The sequence below is a fragment of the Schistocerca serialis genome, chromosome 9 (genome assembly GCF_023864345.2).
Source record: "Schistocerca serialis cubense isolate TAMUIC-IGC-003099 chromosome 9, iqSchSeri2.2, whole genome shotgun sequence".
NCBI classification, from domain to species: Eukaryota; Metazoa; Arthropoda; class Insecta; order Orthoptera; family Acrididae; genus Schistocerca; species Schistocerca serialis.
Window position 1 is genome coordinate 380739044 of NC_064646.1, and position 25460 is coordinate 380764503.

The following is a 25460-nucleotide window of genomic DNA, read 5'->3' on the forward strand; positions in this document are numbered from 1 at the left end:
AGAAGATTAAGATATACAAGGTATAAAGGTAGCTGAGAAGTCTTTGAAACCAGTTAAGTCACATAAAAGCTTAGTTTGAAATAGCGGATAAAAACAACAGCCAAGTAATGGAAGAGTAGAGTAATAGTAATTCCTCTGATAAATGTAACCAGAGTAGCAGTCAGTTCATTGTATACTTCATGGAGGTAGCCTTTAGTGTTTGCTTCTGCATGTTAACATAAAACACTTTCCACATACCTGAGGATTCTCCATGATAGGATTTACGTAACATGGTGCATGAATTACTCTATTAACAATTGTGGATTGACTAAAATTTGCAACAAAAATTTACCTTTAAAAATTTATTTTCTTGCAATTTAATTTTGTAATATTTTTTAATCTGAATATGATCAAAATACTTATGTTGCCAAAACAATCTTGCACTTTACAATAATATACAGCATTCAGCACACAAGGTCAATTTCAGCTAACCACAAAACCAATCATTCACATTTATGTTAAATTTTACGTAAAGAATAATTACAACCAATCTCTCAAATTTTCTACCTGATGTATAAATGTATGGTAAATATAAAACTTTGTACACATACAAAAACCACGAACAAGGCTTCACTGATAATAGGCACATGTTTCACATATGTTACTACCTTGTTTTTCAGTACAAATTTACTTTCAAACAAACAGAGCAAATAAAATAACATAGAACAGAGAGTAAACATCACCAATCACACTAATATTTATGGTTCACAATGTGTTAAAAAGTTGCATGATATGAGTATTTTTCTGTTTAAATATCACACCCTGTAAAATCTCTCTCACTAATCCAACTCTAACGTTACTCATCACTTTTTTGTTTACGCAATAGCTGAACACTTAAATCATAGAACCAAGGTGTCTTCTTCTCTCACACCACATTTCCTTACATAACCACAAATGTCTTTGTTGAATGACTGTGTACCACAAATCATAACAAAAACAGAACTCTTCCCTGCAAGTTCACTGGAAACAACTTCTGAAGTGATCCTTCCCGATGAAAGATCCTCGCCATACCATTTCTCCAAACATGTATCATCATCTTGTGTTAATACAGTTTTTGAGGTAAAATTCCAGTTCTCTCTGAGCTTTCGAAGGGGTTGTCTGAGCAAAATGTTATTTCTAGTCCTGCACGAAAAAATAATCCTAACAAAAGTCTCATCTAATTCATTGGATGTAACATAATGAGCCAATGCGAAACATGGTGCTAGCCCTGTTCCAGCACAAAACATCACTATATGGCTGTAGCTATTGGGATTATAGTGGAAGCCAGTCTCATATGGTCCTTTCCATAGCACCACTTCATCACAATAAACCTTTTTCCAAAACTCTGACATCAGGCCACCCTCATAGAGTTTCACAAGAACATTGAATTGACTTTGAGTTTTGCCAGGGAGAGGGGTGTAAGCTCTGGATATGGAAACATTTAAATTACTTTGAGCTACCAAGTAATGCCATGGAGAAAAATTTATACTCCTGTCACATTCTGTCGATTCAAAGCAGTACACATTAACATTGACGGCCTCATGTTCTACAGAAACACAACGAAATGGAGACCACCGCAATGGAGAAATGATTTCAGCTGTATCAGTGTTGTATTTTGTAGCTTCCAGTCTTCTGCATTCTGCTTCCCAGGCCCTCATTTGCTGCTGATAAATGTCAAATATGCAAGGTTGACAACCTTGCCCACAACAGTCTTCCACTCGTGGTTCTTCCGGTTTGGGTGGAAGAGCCAGAGAGGGACACGGCACATGTATCTTTGGATGCACAGAACTATTATTAACTTCTTGCTCACCACTGTATTGATCCATCTTGTCAGCTTGCCTTAAATAATGTTTTATTACTGCAGTCTTGCTTGCAAAATGTGCAATTGAATGTCTTAACCACTTTCTTTGCAGCACTTTTAACAATGTTTCACAAATAAACAACTACATCTCCATGCTTGTCTCTCCAGAAGCTAATATACTAGCCCTTATAGGTCCACCATCCAAACTATTTGCTGTCATAGTTGCCTCAAGGGATGAGCGCATGCCATTTGTAGTACTTCCACTTTCCATCACAGCAGTACCATTCTCACCACCTCCATTACTTGTTGCTCTACTGGGGTTGTCATCCCAGTCAACCTATGGAACAAAACAGTGGGAACTACAGATTGGAATATCAATTATTAAAGGAAAAGGACTGATTGCTACTCATTGTAAAGGTGGATCAGCAATCTCAGCTGCTGGAGATGGTAGTCGTGTGTGCATCAGGTGTGGTTGCTTGTGTGAATGAATGTGTGGGTTTCCTTTTCCGATGAAGGCTTTGGCCAAAGCTAAATGCATGTCATTTTGTAGTGCCTGTCTGCAACTCAACTTGTCATCTTTACAGTGAGTAGTATCTGTTTTTTCCTTTTGCTAATGGAACAATAGAATTTTTTAAATTACTATAGGAGACACTGTTACAATATTAAGAACTACTGATATCAACTTAAACTACCAGAAAGTTCTGCAATTGTCCTGATTCAATCTACGACCTACATTACCTTTTCAGGCATCAGAATTACAAAATAGAATTACTGTTAAACTAAATAAGGTGGAACAAAGTAACAAGAAACAGCAAAAAGTAAGTCACTGAAATGTAGTATGTCCTCTATAAATTTTTGAAGTATCTACGAAATTGCAATTGAAGCACCAAAGTAATGAATATTATTGGCTAACAAAACCCTTTCAAAGCCACTTACCATCCTCCTTTTTGTTTTCAATTATGATGCAAATTTGTTTACACTAACAGCTTTATACAATATTTACAAACTTCAAAAAGCATGAAGTTAAAATGAAACAATAAACTACTGTAAACAAGTTTTAAAGTGAGGTAGGGGGAAGAAAACTACCTTGAAACGAGTTACTCTAGGATTTGTTGCGAGAATATTGCGTTGCAGTTTGTCGAACTGTGGTGTTGCTGGTGGCTGGGCCTGCAGCTCAGGGTCCGTGTAATCATTATTTACGTAGTAACCAACACGGATGAATTCCTGGCCCCTAAACATAAATATGTCACTGAAGTAATTCCAACAATTTACAATCGACAACAAATAATGTTAAAAGATGGGAACTACTTAGTAATTCCTCACCTATATGAACATGTGAGCAACACAACAGTGACACCAACAACATCTGCAACTGGTATTTTTTTTGGATCTGGAGGTTCTGCTTGGAATACAAACATATGCCGTCCCTCTGGCACAGGTCCCACATACACAGTATCTAGTACCTGGACAAAAAGTTCATATTATTTCAAAGCAGTATTAACATCAATATCACAGAGTTCATTTCTTCAGCATCTATGTCAAAAAGTGAGTATAGACTAGTGCAGTTTGGCATTACATTAACAGTAGGAACTAGTGGCTGTAGAGCAACAAAACATTTTTCAGAATTTTAAATAGCTATTCTTTAGAATTACAAAATCGTATTACACAGGGCATCCCGCATAAAACCAGTACACTTCAAGTACTAGTTAATCATCTCTACTCAAATGGATTGTGAAGTGGCAACACTATATCAAAAGTTGGCTACACTGCATTTTCTCGGAAAAATAAATGTAGCTGTGTGTTCGTGCATCAATTGTGTGAAGCTTGTGCTGTTGAGTTGTTATAGAAATGGGGCACTTTGCATTAGAATAGAAAACTGATATTGTGGAGTGTTATATAAAGATAGGCATCATCAAGGAATGTTTCATGCGAAATATCTTGGTAGGAAACTCCCCATGATCAACACTATTCATGATATGTATGAGAAAAGGAGGGTTGTAACATCCATTCAGAATGCGCAGAGGAAAAGATATGAAATTAAAAGCCTAAAAGCCTATTGTGCGAGTGTTGTGCAAGAACTAAAATTTGACGATCAGGCAAAGAGAGTACATTATTGTAAATGGCTGTTAACATCATTTGCCAACTGTTACTTGGACCCCTTGGTTTACTTAAGGTCAGATGAGACCTTGTTTCATTTGTTGTTTTTATTTTTGGGGAAATAACTAGTCGTTTCAGCTTGATCGGAACAAAATTTTAGCCAGAATTCATGTATTCACGAAAAATAAATGGCGCTAAATGATAAAGCTAGAAGTCAAAAATTTGTATGAAGCCTTAGTTCGATATGAAAACCTGAAGTACCTGACCTCATTAAGATATCTCTAATAGTTTGAGTAATTTACTGAACACTGAATTTGGAACAAAAATTGCCTTATTTGTAGTGGATTAAGTATTATTTATATTAATGATAAAAAGTTTTGATTACAGCACCACATGACATCCATTAAATAAAGCTATACCAAGTTTCAAGACTTACGTAAATAACACTTAATACAAAGTCTCTTAAAGTTGTAGTTCAGAGGTCACATTCTACTGTCAGTTCCGTTCTAAAAATTCTAGATGGCAAAGTTTAAATGCAGTCGAGCTAAATCTTTTTCTGTGATTATAACCAACTTAATTCCATTCATACAAAAATTGCAAAGATTTTAAATTAATACACAACAGTTGTTGTTGTTGTTGTTGTGGTCTTCAGTCCTGAGACTGGTTTGATGCAGCTCTCCATGCTACTCTATCCTGTGCAAGCTTCTTCATCTCCCAGTACTTACTGCAACCTACATCCTTCTGAATCTGCTTAGTGTATTGATCTCTTGGTCCCCTCTACGATTTTTACCCTCCACGCTGCCCTCCAATGCTAAATTTGTGATCCCCTGATGCCTCAGAACATGTCCTACCAACCGATCCCTTCTTCTAGTCAAGTTGTGCCAAAAACTTCTCTTCTCCCCAATCCTATTCAATACCTCCCCATTAGTTACGTGATCTACCCACCTTATCTTCAGCATTCTTCTGTAGCACCACATTTCGAAAGCTTCTATTCTCTTCTTGTCCAAACTGGTTATCGTCCATGTTTCACTTCCATACATGGCTACACTCCATACAAATACTTTCAGAAACGACTTCCTGACACTTCAATCTATACTCAATGTTAACAAATTTCTCTTCTTCAGAAACGATTTCCTTGCCATTGCCAGTCTACATTTTATATCCTCTCTACTTCGATCATCATCAGTTATTTTACTCCCTAAATAGCAAAACCCCTTCACTACTTTAAGTGTCTCATTTCCTAATCTAATCCCCTCAGCATCACCCGATTTAATTTGACTACATTCCATTATCCTCGTTTTGATTTTGTTGATGTTCATCTTATATCCTCCTTTCAAGACACTGTCCATTCCGTTCAACTGCTCTTCCAAGTCCTTTGCTGTCTCTGACAGAATTACAATGTCATCGGCGAACCTCAAAGTTTTTATTTCTTCTCCATGAATTTTAATACCTACTCCGAAATTTTCTTTTGTTTCTTTTACTGCTTGCTCAATATACAGATTGAATAACATCAGGGAGAGGCTACAACCCTGTCTCACTCCTTTCCCAACCACTGCTTCCCTTTCATGTCCCTCGACTCTTATAACTGCCATCTGGTTTCTGTACAAATTGTAAATAGCCTTTCGCTCCCTGTATTTTACCCCTGCCACCTTCAGAATTTGAAAGAGAGTATTCCAGTTAACGTTGTCAAAAGCTTTCTCCAAGTCTACAAATGCTAGAAACGTAGGTTTGCCTTTTCTTAATCTTTCTTCTAAGATAAGTCATAAGGTTAGTATTGCCTCACGTGTTCCAACATTTCTACGGAATCCAAACTGATCTTCCCAAAGGTCCGCTTCTACCAGTTTTTCCATTCGTCAGTAAAGAATTCTTGTTAATATTTTGCAGCTGTGACTTATTAAACTGATAGTTTGGTAATTTTCACCTCTGTCAACACCAGCTTTCTTTGGGATTGGAATTATTATATTCTTCTTGAAGTCTGAGGGTATTTCACCTGTCTCATACATCTTGCTCACCAGATGGTAGAGTTTTTTCAGGACTGGCTCTCCCAAGGTTGTCAGTAGTTCTAATGGAATGTTGTCTACTCCCAGGGCCTTGTTTCGACTCAGGTCTTTCAGTGCTCCGTCAAACTCTTCGCGCAGCATCTTATCTCCCATTTCATCTTCATCTACATCCTCTTCCATTTCCACAATATTGTCCTCAAGTACATCGCCCTTGTATAAACTCTCTATATACTCCTTCCACCTTTCTGCCTTCCCTTCTTTGCTTAGAACTGGGTTGCCATCTGAGCTCTTGATATTCATACAAGTGGTTCTCTTCTCTCCGAAGGTCTCTTTAATTTTCCTGTAGGCAGTATCTATCTTACCCCTAGTGAGACAAGCCTCTACATCCTTACATTTGTCCTCTAGCCATCCCTACTTAGCCATTTTATACTTCCTGTCTATCTCCTTTTTGAGACGTTTGTATTTCTTTTTGCCTGCTTCATTTACTGCATTTTTATATTTTCTCCTTTCATCAATTAAATTCAATATTTAATCTGTTACCCAAGGATTTCTATTAGCCCTCGTCTTTTTACCTACTTGATCCTCTGCTGCCTTAACTACTACATCCCTCAGAGCTACCCATTCTTCTTCTACTGTATTTCTTTCCCCCATTCCTGTCAATTGTTCCCTTATGCTCTCCCTGAAACTCTGTACAACCTCTGGTTCTTTCAGTTTATCCAGGTCCCATCTCCTTAAATTCCCGCCGTTTTGCAGTTTCTTCAGTTTCAATCTGCAGTTCATAACCAATAGATTGTGGTCAGAATCCACATCTGCCCCTGGAAATGTCTTACAATTTAAAACCTGGTTCCTAAATCTCTGTCTTACCATTATGTAATCTATCTGATACCTTTTAGTATCTCCAGGATTCTTCCAGGTATACAACCTTCTTTCATGATTCTTGAACCAAGTGTTAGCTATGATTAAGTTATGCTCTGTGCAAAATTCTACAAGGCGGCTTCCTCTTTCATTTCTTCCCCCCAATCCATATTCACCTACTATGTTTCCTTCTCTCCCTTTCCCTACTGACGAATTCCAGTCACCCATGACTATTAAATTTTCGTCTCCCTTCACTACCTGAATAATTTCTTTTATCTCGTCATACATTTCATCAATTTCTTCATCATCTGCAGAGCTAGTTGGCATATAAACTTTTACTACTGTAGTAGGCATGGGCTTTGTGTCTATCTTGGCCACAATAATGCGTTCACTATGCTGTTTGTAGTAGCTAACCCGCACTCCAATATTTTTATTCATTATTAAACCTACTCCTGCATTACCCCTATTTGATTTTGTATTTATAACCCTGTAATCACCCGACCAAAAGTCTTGTTCCTCCTGCCACCGAACTTCACTAATTCCCACTATATCTAACTTTAACCTATCCATTTCCCTTTTTAAATTTTCTAACCTACCTGCCCGATTAAGGGATCTGACATTCCACGCTCCGATCCGTAGAATGCCAGTTTTCTTTCTCCTGATAACGACGTCCTCTTGAGTAGTCCCCGCCCGGAGATCCGAATGGGGGACTATTTTACCTCCGGAATATTTTACCCAAGAGGACACCATCATCATTTAATCATACAGTAAAGCTGCATGTCCTCGGGAAAAATTACGGCTGTAGTTTCCCCTTGCTTTCAGCCGTTCGCAGTACCAGCACAGCAAGGCCGTTTTGGTTAATGTTACAAGGCCAGATCAGTCCATAATCCAGACTGTTGTCTCTGCAACTACTGAAAAGGCTGCTGCCCCTCTTCAGGAACCACATGTTTGTCTGGCCTCTCAACAGATACCCCTCCGTTGTGGTTGCACCTACGGTACGGCCATCTGTATCGCTGAGGCGCGCAAGCCTCCCCACCAACGGCAAGGTCCATGGTTCATGGGGGGTACACAACAGTGTCATAAAATAATGTGTGTCCGAGGAAGTGGTCATTTACATACTGCTACTTGGGTACAGAGCGGACGACGGCAGGCGTTTCCGTCAGCTGTCTGCTGCGCCCGTATATTAATACAGCTGGAGAGGCAGTGACTTCACTTTACTTTGCACCCAGCTACCATACGGTCATCAGTCAAACGCCGGCTTAGGCGCTGTCTCAGCCGACATCACACTCATACTGCACTAAACTCATGTTTTTGGTGCAAATACACCATCCTCGATCGCTTAGATTTTGCTAAAGTAACTGTTTGTGTGCTGCTCATAATGTTAACAAATCCATGTGGCAAGCGGTGATGATTATTTTCCACTTTTATGGTGAGCAATTATTTTGATTATTAAAAGTCAGAGGAAAACCCCATTTAATGGCAACTTACCTTAAAGGTCACCTCTTAACTGTTCCTAGTGCTGTTTAGGATACACACATTTATTTAGTCTTATTGTCACAAATACTACTATGTTGTGCGTGTGAAAGCTGACCAAATGTATCAATTAAAACTCAAAATCTTCATTTATAATCATAGTCCCTGATCCCGCTGAGTAAACGGAGAATAGAAATATTTCTTTCAGTGCGCTGGACAAGAATATGGATTTGCAGACTGGAAACTATGGTTAGCATGTTCATCGCTTTCTGGCTGACCAAAGTAGTAGTTTTCAGGCTGTCGTAAAAGATGGCGAACAATATTCTAATATTTCCTATATTATTAACCCACTGTCCCACACACAACATGAAGACTTAAAAGGAGTTAAAAACGACTACTTGTGAAGCCCAAGGGACAAAAGGAGAGAGGGCTAAAAACAGGGACTTGGAGAAAGCTCCATAAAATAAACCATAGAGACATTGGAGGTCCTGAAATAAAGATTAAATGTCCTTCACCATATTGCTACAACAGATAAAACATAAAATGTGATTGATAGCCCGCGTGTCATTTGTTAAAACAACCGATAACTCAGACGGCAAACAAATGAGAATGTAAGTGATTTTTTTTAAAAAAAAAAAAATTCCCATCAGGAAATGGTGAACCATCAGAGGCTGAGGGAAGTGAGTACAACGGGGTTGGGGATCACTAACAAGTGGCAATGGCTAAAAAGACAGTGCCCAATACGCAACCTAGCTAAAATGATGATCTTGTGGGAAGAGGGCCGAGAGGTGGTCAGCCAATATGGTGGCAGAGGCTTCATTCCCTGGAGCTTGTTCCCATGAAGGGAAGACCAGTGGTGATGCAAAACTGACTCCACCTGCTGACAGATGGCAATACAGAGATCAGAGGAACTGAAGAGCTAGCGTGTCAAGGTATGAGAACTGCAGTCTTGGCAGCAGCATCCGCAACCTCATTTCGCTTCAGATGAAGGTAACCAGGGACCCACATAAACAACATAAGTGTTGCTCCATTAAGGGCATTCCTGGACCCATTGCATTAAAGTGTCAGCACACAGAGGCTCTGAAGGGCACAGAGTGTTGGATCAGTGGACAATTGAAAAGCTTGTGTCGCCGGATGTGCCGTGTGGCCTGATACAGGGCAAAGAGCACGGCTGTAAACAATGAGCAGTGCTCCAGAAGCCAATACTGAAACTCGTTGCCAATGAGAAAAACACACCCGTCACCATGGTTAGTCCAAGAGCCATCAGTGTACACGAAAGTACTATCACGAAGTTCTGTGCGAAGGTCGAGAAACTTAAAGTGGTGGACTTAACTTGGTTCTGAAGGACACTACTTCAGTCTCAAAGGTTAATACAAGCCACCACACAAATCCAAGGTGGTGAAGAGTTTACACCCATCGGCAAGTGGCAGGTAGCATGTAGTTGATCTGCAGGAGCAATAGCCGAAAACGAACTCCAGGAGCTAACAGAAGTGGGACACACCCCATACTGGCAGTGAAATGAGTCATCGACGAAGGAGATACAGAATGCATGGCCACGCACAGCAAATAAAGGGCATGCATATCTGCTGAGCAGAAAATGACAGCAGTATGACAGTGGTAGTGTGTGCGCGCGCGCGCGCACACGCAAACTGGGCTACTGTAGAAGGCACCAGTGGCCAAACGGACTCTGCAATGGTGGATAGTATTGAGACAATGTAAGAGTGACAGACATGCAGATGAATAAACCACACACTTAGTCTAATTTTGACCGGACAAGAGACTGATACAATCTGAGGAGAGTGGTCCGATACGCTCCCCAGGAAGTACCGCTCAGGACACGTAGGACATTCAGGGACTGCGTAAACAGGTGGGCAGGTAAGACGCACGAGAGGACCAAGAAACTTTCCTATCACGCATTTACTCCAGAAATTTCGTAATTTCAATGAACAAAAAGAGCAACAGGCCCAAGATGTGAAAACGGTGGAAGAAACCAATTGCACCTCCAAAATTTCATACATGCTCCACGAGTATAGACAATCAAGACACCACATAGGGCATCGCTCAAGGAGACAAGTCCGTGGAGAACTTTAATAGGTGGCAAAGTCATAAACAAAAATGTAGGCTGAGATGCCCAATGGGAGACAGGCCATAATAGAGTTAATGGCGATAGCAAAGTGGACGATGCTAAGGACGGACACTGGGGCACGCCATTTTCCTGGATAAAGGTGAGCAACATGGCAGAACCCACACATTCCTTGGAAAACTGGCCATTAAAAAATTCCTGGAGGAAATGGGGCATGTGGATTCAAACCCCATGTGTAGAGAGTACAGAAAATACCAGTCCCGCACCAGGTCTCTTAGGCTTTCTCGAAATCGAAAAACACAACTCCAGTCTGGTATTTATGTAGAGAACTGTTCATGACATGGATTGACGAGATGACAAGACGGTCAACTGCAGAACAGAGTGCTCAAAAACCACTCTGTGCAGTGGTTAATAAACTGTGAGACTCTAGCCACCATAATAGATGGGCACGAGTCATACATTCCATTCTCTTGTGAACACAGTTGGTGGGAGAAATGGAGCGATAACTAGAAGGAAAGTTGTGGTTCTTGCCAGGCTTGTGTGTGGATATGACAGAGGCTTCACGCCAGCATCTGGGAACTGTGCCCTCTGCCCAGATGCGATTATACTAATGAAGCAGAAACTGCTTGCCCGCAAGAGAAAGGTTCTGCCACATCTGAACAGTCTGGTCCTGAGGTGGAGGATCAGGACGAAGCAAGAGCATGATCCAGCTGCCTCATGGTAAAGGTGGAATTGTAGCTCTCATCATTCTGATAAGAGAAAGGTATCGCTCGAGCCCCCTCCACTCATTTCTGATGGAGAAAGACAGGGTGATAGTGCGTGGAGCACGAAATCTCCACAAAATAGCAGCCTAAGATGTTGGAGATAGTAGCAGATGATGTAGTGGACCCTACCATCATGCTGAAATTGGTAAATGGACCTTGGTCCCAGACGGCCATCAGAGGTTGGCCCACATGACTAAAGATGGTGTGGAAGTTAACAGAACTGGTAAAGGAAACAAAGCCGAAATATTGTGGCAGGAAGTTTCAAACATCAGGCAGTTCTCCTGAAATTTTGTGGAACAAAGCTAGCTTTTCTGCTATCCTGAAGCATGCGACGACACTGTGCACACAACTGTTTGTAACAAATGCAGTTTGCCATTGTAGGGTGACTGCTAAATTGTGTGAATTGCGTCACGGCATGCCTCAGTGCACCAAGGAACGGGGACACAGCATGGTAAAGAGGAATTGTGAGGAATGGAACATTCTGGGGTGGTAAGGATAGCTTTGATAAGATAGTCTATCTGGTCACTACAACTGGGGAAATGTTCGTCGAAGGTTGCCAGGGAGGAGTACAGCCTCCAGTTGGCTTTAGAAAGCTGCCATTTGGGTGTGCATGTAGGTGGGGTAGGAGTCAGCAATGAGACAGCACACTGGAAATGGTTGTGCAAGTCCGTGTCAGAGATAACAGACCACTCAAGATTATGGGCAAGCCGGGCAGTGCAGAAGAATAGGTCCAAATAGGAACAGGTTTGAGTTGAGTCTGAAAGGAGTGCACATGCTCCCCCGTTAATGCAGATGACGTTAAGCTGCCAAGGTCAGTTGAGAGAGCACCTCTCCGACAGGTTCTGGTGAGTGCCGAAGGAGATGGTGTGCGTTAAAAGTCACCGAGAAGCAAAAAATGGTGAGGGAGTTGCCCAATAAGATGAAGGAAGTCTGCCCTGGTGACCCTGAATGACAGGGGATGTAAATGGTATAAAGGGAAAACGTGAAGTGGGAAAAGACAATGCAGAAAACAGCAGCTTTAAGCCAGGTAGTTAGGCACATGAGTTGACAAACATCATCCCAGATGAGCAGCAAGTCTCCCCCACGAAATGGGATGCTGTCTTTGGGGGAAGCTCAAAGTGGACCAGGAGCAAATGCATGAGCTCAAAGCGGTCGTGGGGATGCAATGTTGTTTCCTGGAGGCAGAGTACAATTAGATGCTGCAATTCTAAGAGTAGCCTTAAGTCCCCTTTGTTGGATCGAAGGGTGCGAATGTTCCATTGGATTACAGTCACGACTGAAAAAAATGGAGTCTGAAGACTTCCTGCTACAGGGGCACAGTGACTGGAGGATACTACTTACACATCTTAGGTCACACTTCCTGAATACTTGACAGGGACCAATGGGCAATTTAGGAAGGTAGCAGCTCAGGCAATCACCCCTCCATGGGCCTGGCCTTTACTAGGGTGAGTGTGAACCTTACTCATCAACCCAGGGCTGGGAATTATGCTTTACCCAGTCAACTGTTAAGCATCAGATGCGTGGGCTGGCCTTCAGGAGCAGAGGGAGGAAGAAAAAGTGTTAACCTCAAACACCGAAGTGGAAGAAGGCTAGGAGAAGGGGAATGGAAAAAAAAAAATTTCCAACAACATCCCAGACATGTTCCCGAAGGGAGAGGAAAAAGAATAACAAGAGACAGACTTGCAGCAGGGAAGTGAGAAGATGCTGCAAAGGCTGGGGCCACCTGGTAGCCAAGGACGAACCCACCAAAGAGCAGCGAGAACCCCCCTGTGGCAGGGGGGGGGGGGGGGGGGGGTTGCTGGTTTCAATTGCCAGGTTATGTAAATGCCAATGTGCAGAATTGCGGAGACTTGTCTCAAGACACCATGTATTTTGCATTAACAGCTTCTCCACTCAAAGAAGGTAAGCATTTTGTGTGCATTGTCCAGCTCACACGTTACTGGCCACTTTGAACAGTGTAAGATATCTTGAGATCTTTGACACTTTCTATGCATAATTAACAGATTTAGAGAAATTTTATACTGTATTCCAACAAGATGGTGCAACTCTCTACACATCAAACCAAAGTATGGCTCACGTTACCAACATGTTACCAGAAGATGGACTCTCAAATTCCAGATTAGTACTAATAAAGAGGCTGGGCTTTGAAACTGTTAGAGATGAACTCCCCTCAAAACGAAACATTTTTATGAGCAGCCTTCCATTGCTTTCGCATTACAGTCAATCATTTTGTTAAAGCCATTAATGGCAAAATATACTGAGCATTAAATTCTCCTTTATCTTGCATTACTATTCAACAAATGTTAATTTCTTCCACTTTTTTTAATATAGATTTTGTGACATTTACTTACCACTCATCCTTTATAGGATTGTTTAAAATCTACGGCAATATGCTTTGCCAACTAATTGGGAACCAAATGACTGGCCATGGATAGATAGTTATCATCAATTTAAAATTAACCGCCCCTCACGATTTTTCCAAAACTGAGTTCAATGGTAAACAGTGTACCACAGTATAATGTCGTAAATGCCTCACATGTACATCATCTGATTCACAAATAATAATGTTCTGTAAGGTGTATCACAATGATTACGTTAAATGGACAATACAGTCTATAATACAATTTCCACTATGGTCACACAGCTTGACCACCATTAATTTGTTATGCATCTAATCCAATTACCTTCCTCTAAACCAAATTGACCACATGCAGAAGCATGGCATATTCTCCCTATTAGATCTTTTGACATGCTCCTTTACCTTTTGACATATATATCTTTACCCACAGTGAAGTTCATTTCTAGTCTTAAATGGAAATGTGTATCTTAATATACTTAACAGTTCTATCTGCTGGGCAGATATGACAGGTATTATGTAACACACTTTGGGATTTTGAGTGCAAAAGTTCCTTCTTTCTCTAATAGTCTACTCCCAGTGCTCTCAGGATCACAGAGACTTCTGCATCAAAATCGAAAGTTTGGCTGTAAGTGGGTGCCGCAGAAGTAGTCAACATCCAGCGGTGTCCCTGTTTTGGCCATAGTTTATATTTAAACTCACAGTATTCACGGAAAAGTAAACATTTAAGAAATTAGTCTTCTCCAAAATCACTCTAGAACTTTTAAATAACAAGGATGGTAGATTGCTACAACCTTATACTGACTTTTAAATTTGTTACACAGACTTCAGGTTGCTTCTCTGATAAGGTTGTAAATGGCTTGCATGCTCTTCTAAGCCATAAACATGCAAGCACTAGAAAGTCCAATGAATTGCTGATTGCACTTTGTACACATGCGTGGTTGCAGAAGGGTGTAAGTGTGTAGATACAGATGAAAACACAGGCTGAGTCAGGCCTACCATACAGACAATTTTTTCAAGTAACAATGCAGCCAATCTTTGTGGCGTTTTGGTCATACAATAAATAAATATTGGAGTTTATGAATTTAACAATTTTTTGCTATTTTAACACTTACATTACTATCTCTCTCATCTTGTGTTCCATGTCACTATTGACAATGTTTTTCCGTGCATCATGAAAAGAATCAAGAAGTTAAATCTGGTACTCTGGTGGCAAAAATCACTAGCTCTAGTCTAATATTTCACAAACAGCACTGTCAAGGAAGGAAAATTTGGTGAAAAGAATCATGTAGTCACAAATCCGACAATCATAAAAATAGTATTTCACCAGTATAAAATTAATGTTTGTTCTATGAAGTTGCTTAATGACAAATATTAAGTTTGTGCATTACCTCTAAATTCAATAGAACTGTATTAAGGGATTGTGTTCTGGTGATGTAACAGGTTGGAAGAGAGGGTAAAGAGCTAAAGTAAGGTAGGCCACCAGAGTGTTGTCATTTACTTCCCTTCTTCATAATTCTGCAAACTATAGAACAAGCAAGTGATTAGTCACTCCACAGCATTGCCACTTCTGCAGCGTATCTTATGAATCACTGGAGGCAGAGTAGTATATTTTCCACAAAGTGCATTAACACTACTGGGATTAAAGACAAGTTACTAACAATGTGGTAAAAGAAATGCATATCAGCACATTCTATGTAAATTTCTGTTAATTGTGTACACGACTGGAAGGAAATTTATTCTTAAGTCACCCTGTATCGTAACTAACATTTTTCCAGGAAATATAAGTTTCCAATCCCAAGTGCTGCTTGCTCTTCAGTTTCCAGATTTTTTATTCCTCCCCAGCATTTCATAACCATCTTCTCATATGAGTGGACAAAAATAACTTCACTTAGCTCATATTTATACACAAGAGCTTATTCAGCTTATTGAGTGAGTAATTATTTACAGGTTTTAGAGGAGCTGTTATCAACTGTCTACCACAAAGAAGAGCCTGTCCCAAGTGTAACATGCTGATAATATGCATTTAACAATACTGATTTCATTGTCTCCACTAACAATGGCTGATACTTTTTACAAGATGAGGGCCATCAAAAGTATCTCTCCAGCCTGAGCCCTGCCAGTATATGAAGAGACCCACAGGCTTAAATTTGCACTCTCTGTGACAGAAGTAGGTCACCTTTGAGCTTTTGGAACTTCAGATAATTCAACCAAGTCAAGCAACATATTTCAGCAAGTTAGTGTTCCGAACTTTAACATGATCAGTCCGTTTCCATCAGACATATTCACACCCACCTTGGAGGTAAACTGTGGGCGCGTGGTAAGTGACTCCACTTAGTTCAGCCCACTCTGGAAGTGCCAGCAATTCCCAAATGGGAAAAGTTATACAGTATATCAGTAGCAATTAATGGTTTCTTTTGTTGGTTTTGTTTCAGAAAACGAAAACAAGTAAGGTCATTAGCACCCATGAATCTTGGAACACTAACACTAAAACAACTACATGTTAAGCCCGATTTATAAAAGAAAAAGAGCTAAAAACAAGGACTCCTCTGGGAGAAAGGTCCACAAAATACATTGTAGAGACAGCAGAGGTCCCAAACCAAAGATTAAATGTCCTTCGCCATATTGCTAGAGGGATAAAAAGTAAAATGTGATTGACAGCCCAAGTGTCATTCACTGAAATGGCTGATAACTGACGACAAATGCACTAAAATGTAAAAAAAAAAAAAGTTCATTCGGCCAGGAAACGGCAAACTGCCAAAGGTTGACAATAGGCGCTAAGTGGTGGGGGATCACCACTTAAATGACGATGGCTAATAAGACGGCACCCAATACACAATCTAGTTAAAATGAGAGGGCCAACAGGTGATCAGCCAACCTGCTCAGAGACGTTTAATTCCTTGGAGCTTGTTCCCTTGACGAGAAAAACAGAGGTGATGCCAAACTGACACCATCTGCCAACAGATAGCAACACAGATTATCCGAACGAATGGAAGAGCTAGCTGGACAAGGTAGGAAGACTGCAGTCTTGGCAGCAGTGTCAGCAGCCTCATTTGCAATCAGACTGATTTGACTAGGAACTAACGAACATCACAGCAGTTCCCTCAACAGCGAACAAATGGAAGCTTTCATGGACCCATTGCACTAAGGGATGGACTGCGTACTCTGAAGGGCACAGATAATCAGAGCATATGACGCAGTTAAAAGGCCTGTGTCACCTGTTTACTGGATGGCCAGACAGAAGGTCAAGAGCTCTGCTGTAAATAGAGCAGTGTTCTGGAAGCAGATACAGAAAATGGATTGTGCCAATGACAAAAGCCCACCAAACACCATGGTCAGTTGTAGCACCATTAGTGCACACTAAGGAGCTATTGCTAAGTAACATGCAAAGGTCACAAAACTTACAGCAATCTATCATATCTAGAGTAGTTTCCTTAGGAAGCGGATGAACTTCAAGATGGATACCGGACACCACACAAAGTGATGGTGGTGGCAGGTACTGTGAAGTTATATCTGCCAGAGCAACAGCTGAAAGCGAAATCTGGGATGGCAGTCAATGGGGTCACTGAAAAATGAGGCATAGGAAGGGTGGCCAGGCACAGCAGACAAACAAAATGCGTATCTGCTGAGGAGACCATCATGCTGGTATGACTGGCAGTTCGGCAGCTTCCACGTAGATTCTCAACCAGGATAGTATAAAAGGCACGAATGGCTGAATGGATTCCACGATGGTGGATTGTATTGAGACTGTAAGATGGACAGATGACCAAATGCATCCATAGGATAGTTTCTAGACAAAGGACTAGGTACAAACTGAGTAAAGTGGTCTGACCAGCTCCCCAGGAAGTACTGCTTAGGACATGTAGGGTGTTGAGAGTCAGGATACAGCAATACAAACAGTTTTGTCCGTGGAAAAGCGAAGGCCATTGTTGATGCTCCACAAGTAAATACAATCGAGACATCGCTGAAGTTGCCAGTAAAGGAAGCACGTCAATGGAGAACTGCTGTAGATCACAAAGTCCTTGATAAAAATGGAGCCAGAAACGTATGGGTCATAACAGGGTTAATATCTGTAGCATAGAGAATGTAGCTCAGCACAGAGCCTTGAGGCAGTCCGTTCTCCTGGATGAAGGTGTCTAACAAGGCCGAACCCACATGTTCCTCGAAAACTCTGACAAATTCTTGAAGGAAATGGGGCAAGCAGCCTCAGAAGCCCCACGTGTAGAGTGTATGACACAGCCACAGTCTTATTTCTCAAGAAAAGCGTTCTTGACATGGGTTGACGAAGTGACAAGATGGTCAACTGCAAAACAGCACACTGTAAGTCCACATTCTGCAATGGTTAGTAGACTGCAAGATTTGACCCACCATAGCAACTGGCCCCAAGTCATACATTCCATCACCTTACAAACACAGCTGGTGAGAGAAATGGGGTGGTGGTTAGAAGGAAGCTGTTTGTCTTCACCAGGCTTAGGTATGGGTATTACAGGGGCTTTACACCAGCATCTGGGAAACATGCCATCCACCCATATGCAATTGTACGTATAAGGACATAGTGCTTGCACGCAAGAGAAAGGTGCTGCAATATTGAATGTTAACGTTGTGCAGTGCTGGGGCTGGGAGGACACGAGAGCATAATCTAGCTCCTGCATAGTACTGTAGCCTCACGATTCTGAGAAGAGAAGGGTATCCCCCAAACCGCCTCTACCCATTTCAGAGGGAGGAAGGCAGGGTGACATTCATGGAGCTCGAATCTCTGCAAAATAGTACCAAGAGGTCTTTGTGACAGCAATAGGATCCACAATTACATCTGCCACAGTCAGGCCAGAAATATGGGAATGGACCTTCGTCCAAAAGAACCAACAGAGGTTGGCTCATAAGACAGAAAAGAAGTGAAACTGTTAAGCGAACGTGTAAGTGAAATTCAGGTAGCTTTTTTTGTACGAAAGAATGCAATGACACTACATACGAAGCTATTTCTAACAAATCCAGTTTGCCATCATAGGATAGCAGTTACAAACGCGTAGAGCGCATCACGAGCGAATCGCATCACAGCACACCTCAGTCCACCAGAGGACCAGGACACAGTGTGGTAAAGATGGGTGCGAGGTATGGAATGTTCTTCAGCGGTAAGGGTAACGTTTGTAAGGTACTGTACTTGTTTATCGCAACTGGGAAAATGTTATGCATTGAAAGTCGCCAGGAAGGAATACAGCCTATAGTCAGCCTTAGAAACCTGCCAATTGGGTTTACATATAGGTGGGGTAGGAGTCAGCAATCGAAGAGTGCATGGGAAATGGTCGCTCAAGTATGTGTCAGAGAGAATGGACCATGCGAGATGACGAGCAAGCTGAGCAGTGCAGAATGAGAGGTCCACAGGGGACCAGAAGGGAATAGGAGGGGTCAAAACAGTCATGAGGACACAATGTTTTTTCTTGGAGGCAGAGAACAAGTGGACAAAGTGATTCCAAGAGCAGCCATATTTCCTAAAGGTTAGGTGGTATGCACTGGCAACACGTAGGCCAGCCAGGTGAGGGTATTATGTGGCAACACCACTGAAGACGATCTCCACGTCGGGGAATGAGAAGGCCATTTGATTTCCTAGAGCGTTTGTGGTTGGCAGATGAAGACTCAGATTCTGTTGGCTGGAGAAACAAAAAGTCTTCATGGAGAATATTTTTCCTTTTGCCCCTTCTGGCTTGCCAGTTGTGTACTAGGTGATTTTGTTGCCTGGCATAAAAATTTGGTGGCTTCTTGTGCACCTGTAAGAGAAGGAGATGGGGATGCTACAATGTACTGGGCAATTTTACAACTACAGTGCCAAATAAGAGGTCGCAAGTTTGCATAGGCATGTTCTTCATGGAGCAGGGCGTAGCAAGAACAGTACTGTAAGTGCCAGATGGTAAGATGCACAGCTTTCAACTAGCCACAACTTGTGAGCAAAAGGATAAGGTACTTTCTTTTTCACCTGGATAGCCCACTCATCTAGAGACACAGGATATTCTCAGGATGAGGCAGCATGGCCAGAGAACTTCTGACAGAGGGACCAGTTGGCAATTTGGGATGGTGGCAGCTCAGGCAGTCACCCCTCCCTGGGCCTGGTCTGTATCAGGGGTATGTGTGTACTCTACCTGTTTACCCAGGGCTGGCAGTAACCTGCTACGAGTCAAACACATGAGCCGGCCTTCAGAAGGGCACGGAGAGGAACACGAAATGAAGAGAAACTTCAAACACCGAAGCGAAAGAAGAATAGGAGATTGAGAACGAGGAAAGAAAGAAAACAACGAAAGACATGTGATGAACTGTTCCAATGTTAGGCTATCAAGACTGCAGAACACATTCCTAAACATATTCCAGCCATGTTCCCAAGGAAGGGAAAAAAGAACAGCAGGGGATAGGCATGCAACACAAAGGGAAGAGGTGCTGCACAGGCTGGTGCCCTGTGGTAGCACACACAGTCTCAGAGAATGGTTTCAGTTCTCGGACTGCAGACGTGTGTACGTGTGTACGTGTGTGTGTGTGTGTGTGTGTGTGTGTGTGTGTGTGTGTGTGTGTGTGTGTGTGTGTGTGTGGTGAATGCGCGCGCGCGCTGCTGACAAAGGCCTTAATGCCCGAAAGCTATGATTATGTGAATCTTTTTGTTGTGCCTATTGTGAATCTTTTTGTTGTGCCTATTGTGACTCAGCCTCTCCGCTATATGGTAAGCGGCAACTTTCCTTCTCTGGTATTGTTGGACTCAAACATTTATGAAGAAACCTGAATATCATACTCCACAAATTATCCAATTTGTACCACTGCCAGAATAAGGTTAATCGCCCAAAAATCAAATGGGATAATATAGTTTTGTGAGTGAAAGCACAACAAGAGTACTCATGAAAACGACCATTTCATGCCAAGTGGTGCACCCCTGATTTTTTGGTGACACAGTATCTCCGGCAACATTTTCTTGAAGGAAACAAAACTGCCATCTCTTACAACTTTTTGTGCTCTCTTAAACTAAATTAAGATTTCTTGAGCAATTTTCATATAAATTATTTGAAGCAAAGTCTCAAGGAAAACAGACTCTTGAAAAAAATAAAGTTTAGCTAATTATTGTATTATGCTGAAAAATGGATATTTTTAGCACAACTATTTTCATTAGTAAGATCATGTTCTAAGCTACCTACAAAACAATTTCATTTTTCATTGCAAGCATATTAGGCCCTTAAAGAAAGAAAGTCAGTCCCGGTAGGGGGTAGAGGTGCATTTAAAATATGCCCATATTCTGCTAGCACTCAAATCTGACATCTTTTATCATATCCTAAAATTCTTTAGGGAAAGGTAATATCAAAAGCCTTGATGACAGAAGGAAAAGAAAAAAAGGAGGGATGGGTGTAATGTCATGACTCAACATATTTCAGCCTCTTTTTGCTATAATCACAGAATCAAACTTACTTACATATGCACACTGAAGCAATGTATGAAAATTTATAACAATGCTGAGATTCGAACTCTGGTCTCCTGTTCACTAGGCAGATACACTATTCACTGTGTTTCAGGCAGGATCCCGTTTTGTCCATCGCCGAAGTGCTATTCTGTGCGAGCTTAGGGGGAAAACCAAGTGGGCTGAGGCACGAATGGGAATCTGGATTGAGGAGGGAAGCAGGAAGGCATGCCAGTTACTCTGTGCAGTTGTGCAAAGCAGTTGTGCAAAGCCACTGCTCCTGGGTGGCATAGTGATTAGCATATTTGCCTAGTGACCAAGAGACCTGGGTTCACATCCTGGTCTTTGTACAAACTTTCATTTGTCACTTCAGGCCGAGTATTTACATCATGTGTACGAGACTTGAAAAGGTCACTGAAGTCAGTTTCATTTGAGAAAAACTGGCTATAAAAATTTTGGTGAAGTTCCTAGTAGCCTGTCTTGACATTTTTTGAAAGGATTCACAGAACTCAAAATTCTCTGTATGTCTATTGCACAATACTATCGATCTGGTAGTTTAATTCCAGTGTTGACCCCACGGCACTCCTATCCGCATCCTCCACGGAGGATGACACGGTGGTCAGATGGTCCCGGCAGGCCATTCGTGGCCTGAAGACGGAGTGCTTTACCTTTTTTTTTTAGTAGGATATTGTGTGTTTGTACATGGAGGCTTAACCACTACTCGTTTCTTTAACATTACTCAACCGCACGTCCATCACCTTAGATGTCACGTATGATAGCTGTACAACAGCAGCCACGGGTGGGTTTCTTTACTAGCTTCCAAAGCCTGATAAGGGTTTCTTTGCAGAGGCTCTTAAGTGAGATGGCAAATTTCTTTGTCAGAAGCCAAAGCTAGAAAAGGTCTCTAAGAGCCGAAGCTTATGTTTACATCAAGCTACTTTTAATTTTTTTTTAATGTTTCATTATCTTGCTGTTTAACGTCACGAAGAAAACTGTACTATCAGCCAGATGATGCCCTTGCTTATGCTGAAAAAACTGCAGTAATGTGCTTTTCCAGAACCCATCACTCTTCAGTCCTTGACGGCCAATGAAATGAATTTCCTTAGCCATGTGAGTGCATAAAACTTATGAAAACATCCTTTTCAGCAGAAGTCTTTATTTCCAACCCACCACTCTTTCATACATGTATGCAGCATGTTGTCCTGGCTGGAGGTCTGATCTGTTTCTCTTCAGCATTGAGAGAAGTAACAGCATTAATGTTTGTCTTATCAGCAAAGACGACTGAATGACAAAGTGTTATAAGATGTGAGATTTGAACATGCATGTTTGCAGAAGGGTGTAAGTGTGTAGATGCAGATGAAAACACAGGCTGAGTCAGGCCTACCATACAGACAATTTTTTCAAGTAACGATGCAGCCAATCTTTGTGGCATTTTGGTCATACAATAAAAAAATATTGGAGTTTATGAATTTAACAATTTTTTGCTATTTTAACACACATTACTATCTCTCTCATCTTGTGTTCCATGTCACTATTGACAATGTTTTTCCGTGCATCATGAAAAGAATCAAGATAAGTTAAATTTGGTACTCTGGTGGCAAAAATCACTAGCTCTAGTCTAATATTTCACAAACAGTACTGTCAAGGAAGGAAAATTTGGTGAAAAGAATCATGTAGTCACAAATCCGACAATCATAAAAATAGTATTTCACCAGTATAAAATTAATGTTTGTTCTATGAAGTTGCTTAATGACAAATATTAAATGTGTGCATTACCTCTAAATTCAATAGAACTGTATTAAGGGATTGTGTTCTGGTGACATAACAGGTTGGAAGAGAGGGTAAAGAGCTAAAGTAAGGTAGGCCACCAGAGTGTTGTCATTTACTTCCCTTCTTCATAACCTAGCAAGAACTACAGAAAATCATGTTTTGCAAGCTGATGAAACAACTCAGGTTAACAGAATTTCGAACAGTGCGCCATCTTTTCTGGCCAAAATGGGTGACCTTAGTACAGGAGATATATTAACATCACGCCTCCAGGCAGGACGATATGCTGCACATCTTTATGTAAATGAATGGTGGGTTGGAAATATCTGAGACTTCTTTTAAGCAGATGGCTGCTTTAATAAGCTTTATGCACACACATGGCCAGAAAACTCTTTATTGGGCATCAAGGAGTGACTAGTGGTGGGTTCCAAAACAGTGCATTATTGCAGTTCTTCCAGCATAATCAGCGACACTATCCGGCCACCAGCAATTTTCCTCATGATGTTCAGCAGCACATTAATAAAAAAGTAAAAAATTAAATGTAGCTTTACATAAAGATAAGCTTAGGCTCTTAGAAGAGACCTCTTCTAACATTGGCCTCTAACAGAAGTATCTTAAGGCTTGAACACCTATGTTAAGAACCCAACTTTGGCTGCTGTTGCACAACTGTTTGGTGTTGCTCCTATGGTGATGGATATGTGGTGTTGTCACTTTAAAAGAAATCAGAAAAGGTTAAGCCTCAGTGGACCACAGCAACATATTTACACAATTTTTCCACCAGTACACCAATAAATTACTTACCTTCGCAATTATTACACTGGCAAAATTAAAACTGTACCTATGTTCATTTGGAGCATGTGCGAATGTTCACACAAAATTTTATGAAATCCATAACAGGCATTTGGGAACCTCTAGTCAACTCCACAAGCAATGCCAGCACAATACTACATACTTTCTACTTAGAAAAAAATGTTACAATAGATATAAAAAAGGAGCTACTGAGCATATCAAAGAAGGAGAATACAAATCATTGAACATTTTAGAGAATCACAGAAATGAAAACCTGAACTGTCAGACAACTGGTGCCAACCATCAAGCAAAAGTCTACAAACCAAGTTCCAAGGTGGAGTATTAAGTGAAGAATCTACAAATACATTATAGATTAGATAAAAACTAGAGTAATTACAGTACACACAGAGGCATTTAAGCAGTTTATTCTCCTCATGCTCCACATGCCAACAGAAGAGGAAGAGACCACAATATATTGTTCAATGGGAAGTATCCTCTGCCATTCACTTCAAAGCAATTTGTCGAGAACGAAGGTAAACTTAGTTTTACTGAAGACAGGATGTATGTGAACAGGAAAAGAAAACCTGGATTTTTCCCAGATTTCCCAGTTAAAAAATCAACTTTTTCCCAGGTGAAAATACAGTTTTTTTGAGTTAAGTGACAGTATACTTTCCTTTGGAACTGTAAAACTTAACAATCCTTTGAATGATTAAGGTTTTATACACGAGTGTACGAATTCCCAGAACTTTAGAAAACTAAATCCAGGGGGGAAAAAAGTGTTTTGGATAGATCTTTGACATGCAGCAACAAGTACGCTACATACATTTGTATTACTAAAGTATAAATTCAAATTCCAAACACAGCATGTTAGTTTCCAAGCATTGAAATCGAGATTGCGATGTGCTTCTGTAAGCCAATCGTAGATCACGTCACATGATCTCGCCAGCCAATCACTTCACATATTCACAGCATGCACCACGCGACATAGCCAGCCAATAGCAACATCACTGATAAGTAGCACAAACACACAAATAGGAACAAGTTAACAGAGATAATATACCATGTCATAAAAGAAACAGTGCATCAAAAAATGCTTCATGAGCATCAGAATTTCTTAAGCCATACTAAAATGCATTTGGCTTAAAGTACAGATTTGTATGTCCAGATACCAATGATTATGGGTTAAGCTGGTGGTAGACTTTGGTTTATTGATAGAATATTGGGCAAGTACAATCAATCTACAAAGGAGATTGCTTACAAATAACTCTTGCAACTGGTTCTAGAATATTGCTCAAGTGTGCGGGACAAGTACCAGATAGGACCAACAGGGGATATTTAATGTACACAGAGAAAGGCAGCATGAATGGTCACAAGTTTGTTTAATCTATGGGAGTATCACGGAGATACTGAAAGAACTGAACTGGAAGGCTCTTTAAGATAGGTGTAAACTACCCCAAAAACGTCAAAATTTCAAGAACTGATTTTAAATGATGACTCTGGGTATACACTATAATTCCCTATGTATCACTCACACAGGGATTGTGAGAATAAGATTAGAATAATTACTGTAAGCACAGAGGCATTCAAAGAATCATTCTTCCCTTTGTCTGTAAGTGAATGGAACAGGAAGAAATCCTAGTAGCTGGTACAATGGGACTTGCCCTCTGCCATGCTCCTCATGGTGGTTTGCAGAGTTTAGATGTAGATGTAGAAATAGTCCCCAGCTTGATATTAAGTTTTTCAGTGTGGATTTTGAGACACACATTTTCTTTGAGCACCAATACTGTATCTCATGTTTGGTCCTTTATTATGGCATAATGTTATATGTGCCAGAAGATGAAAATGTGCACTTTATAAATTCAGCAAACTGTTTAAAGTAGCCAATAGTATGGAACAAAATACTTCACTTCAAATAGATCCATTGCCTCAGTGGAAAAGAGTAATGAAAGCCAAATTTCTTTACAGAACCGATAAAAGTAACTTCATTTTTCTGCAAGGCAATTAAGGCCTGACTGCCAAAAATACGGAAATAAA

General features: G+C 40.9%; 2 protein-coding genes across 3 annotated transcripts in view; both read right to left on the minus strand.

Moving 5' to 3' along the window:
• Positions 1-326: 326 nt before the first annotated feature.
• LOC126419005 (NADH-cytochrome b5 reductase-like) lies at positions 327-1844 on the minus strand. Its single transcript, XM_050086057.1, has one exon. The coding sequence runs from the start codon at positions 1842-1844 to the stop codon at positions 879-881; it is 966 nt and encodes a 321-aa protein (XP_049942014.1). The 3' UTR covers positions 327-878.
• The window catches only part of LOC126419006 (histone chaperone ASF1), a 46420-nt gene continuing 22785 nt past the window's right edge, over positions 1826-25460 (minus strand). For both annotated transcript variants that reach the window (XM_050086059.1, XM_050086058.1), the window contains exons 4-6: positions 3143-3282; positions 2906-3050; positions 1826-2156 (exon numbers count right to left, since the gene is read on the minus strand). In XM_050086059.1, coding sequence (XP_049942016.1) covers positions 1962-2156; positions 2906-3050; positions 3143-3282 — 480 coding nt within the window. In that variant the 3' untranslated portion in view covers positions 1826-1961. The remainder of the gene's footprint in view (positions 2157-2905; positions 3051-3142; positions 3283-25460) is intronic.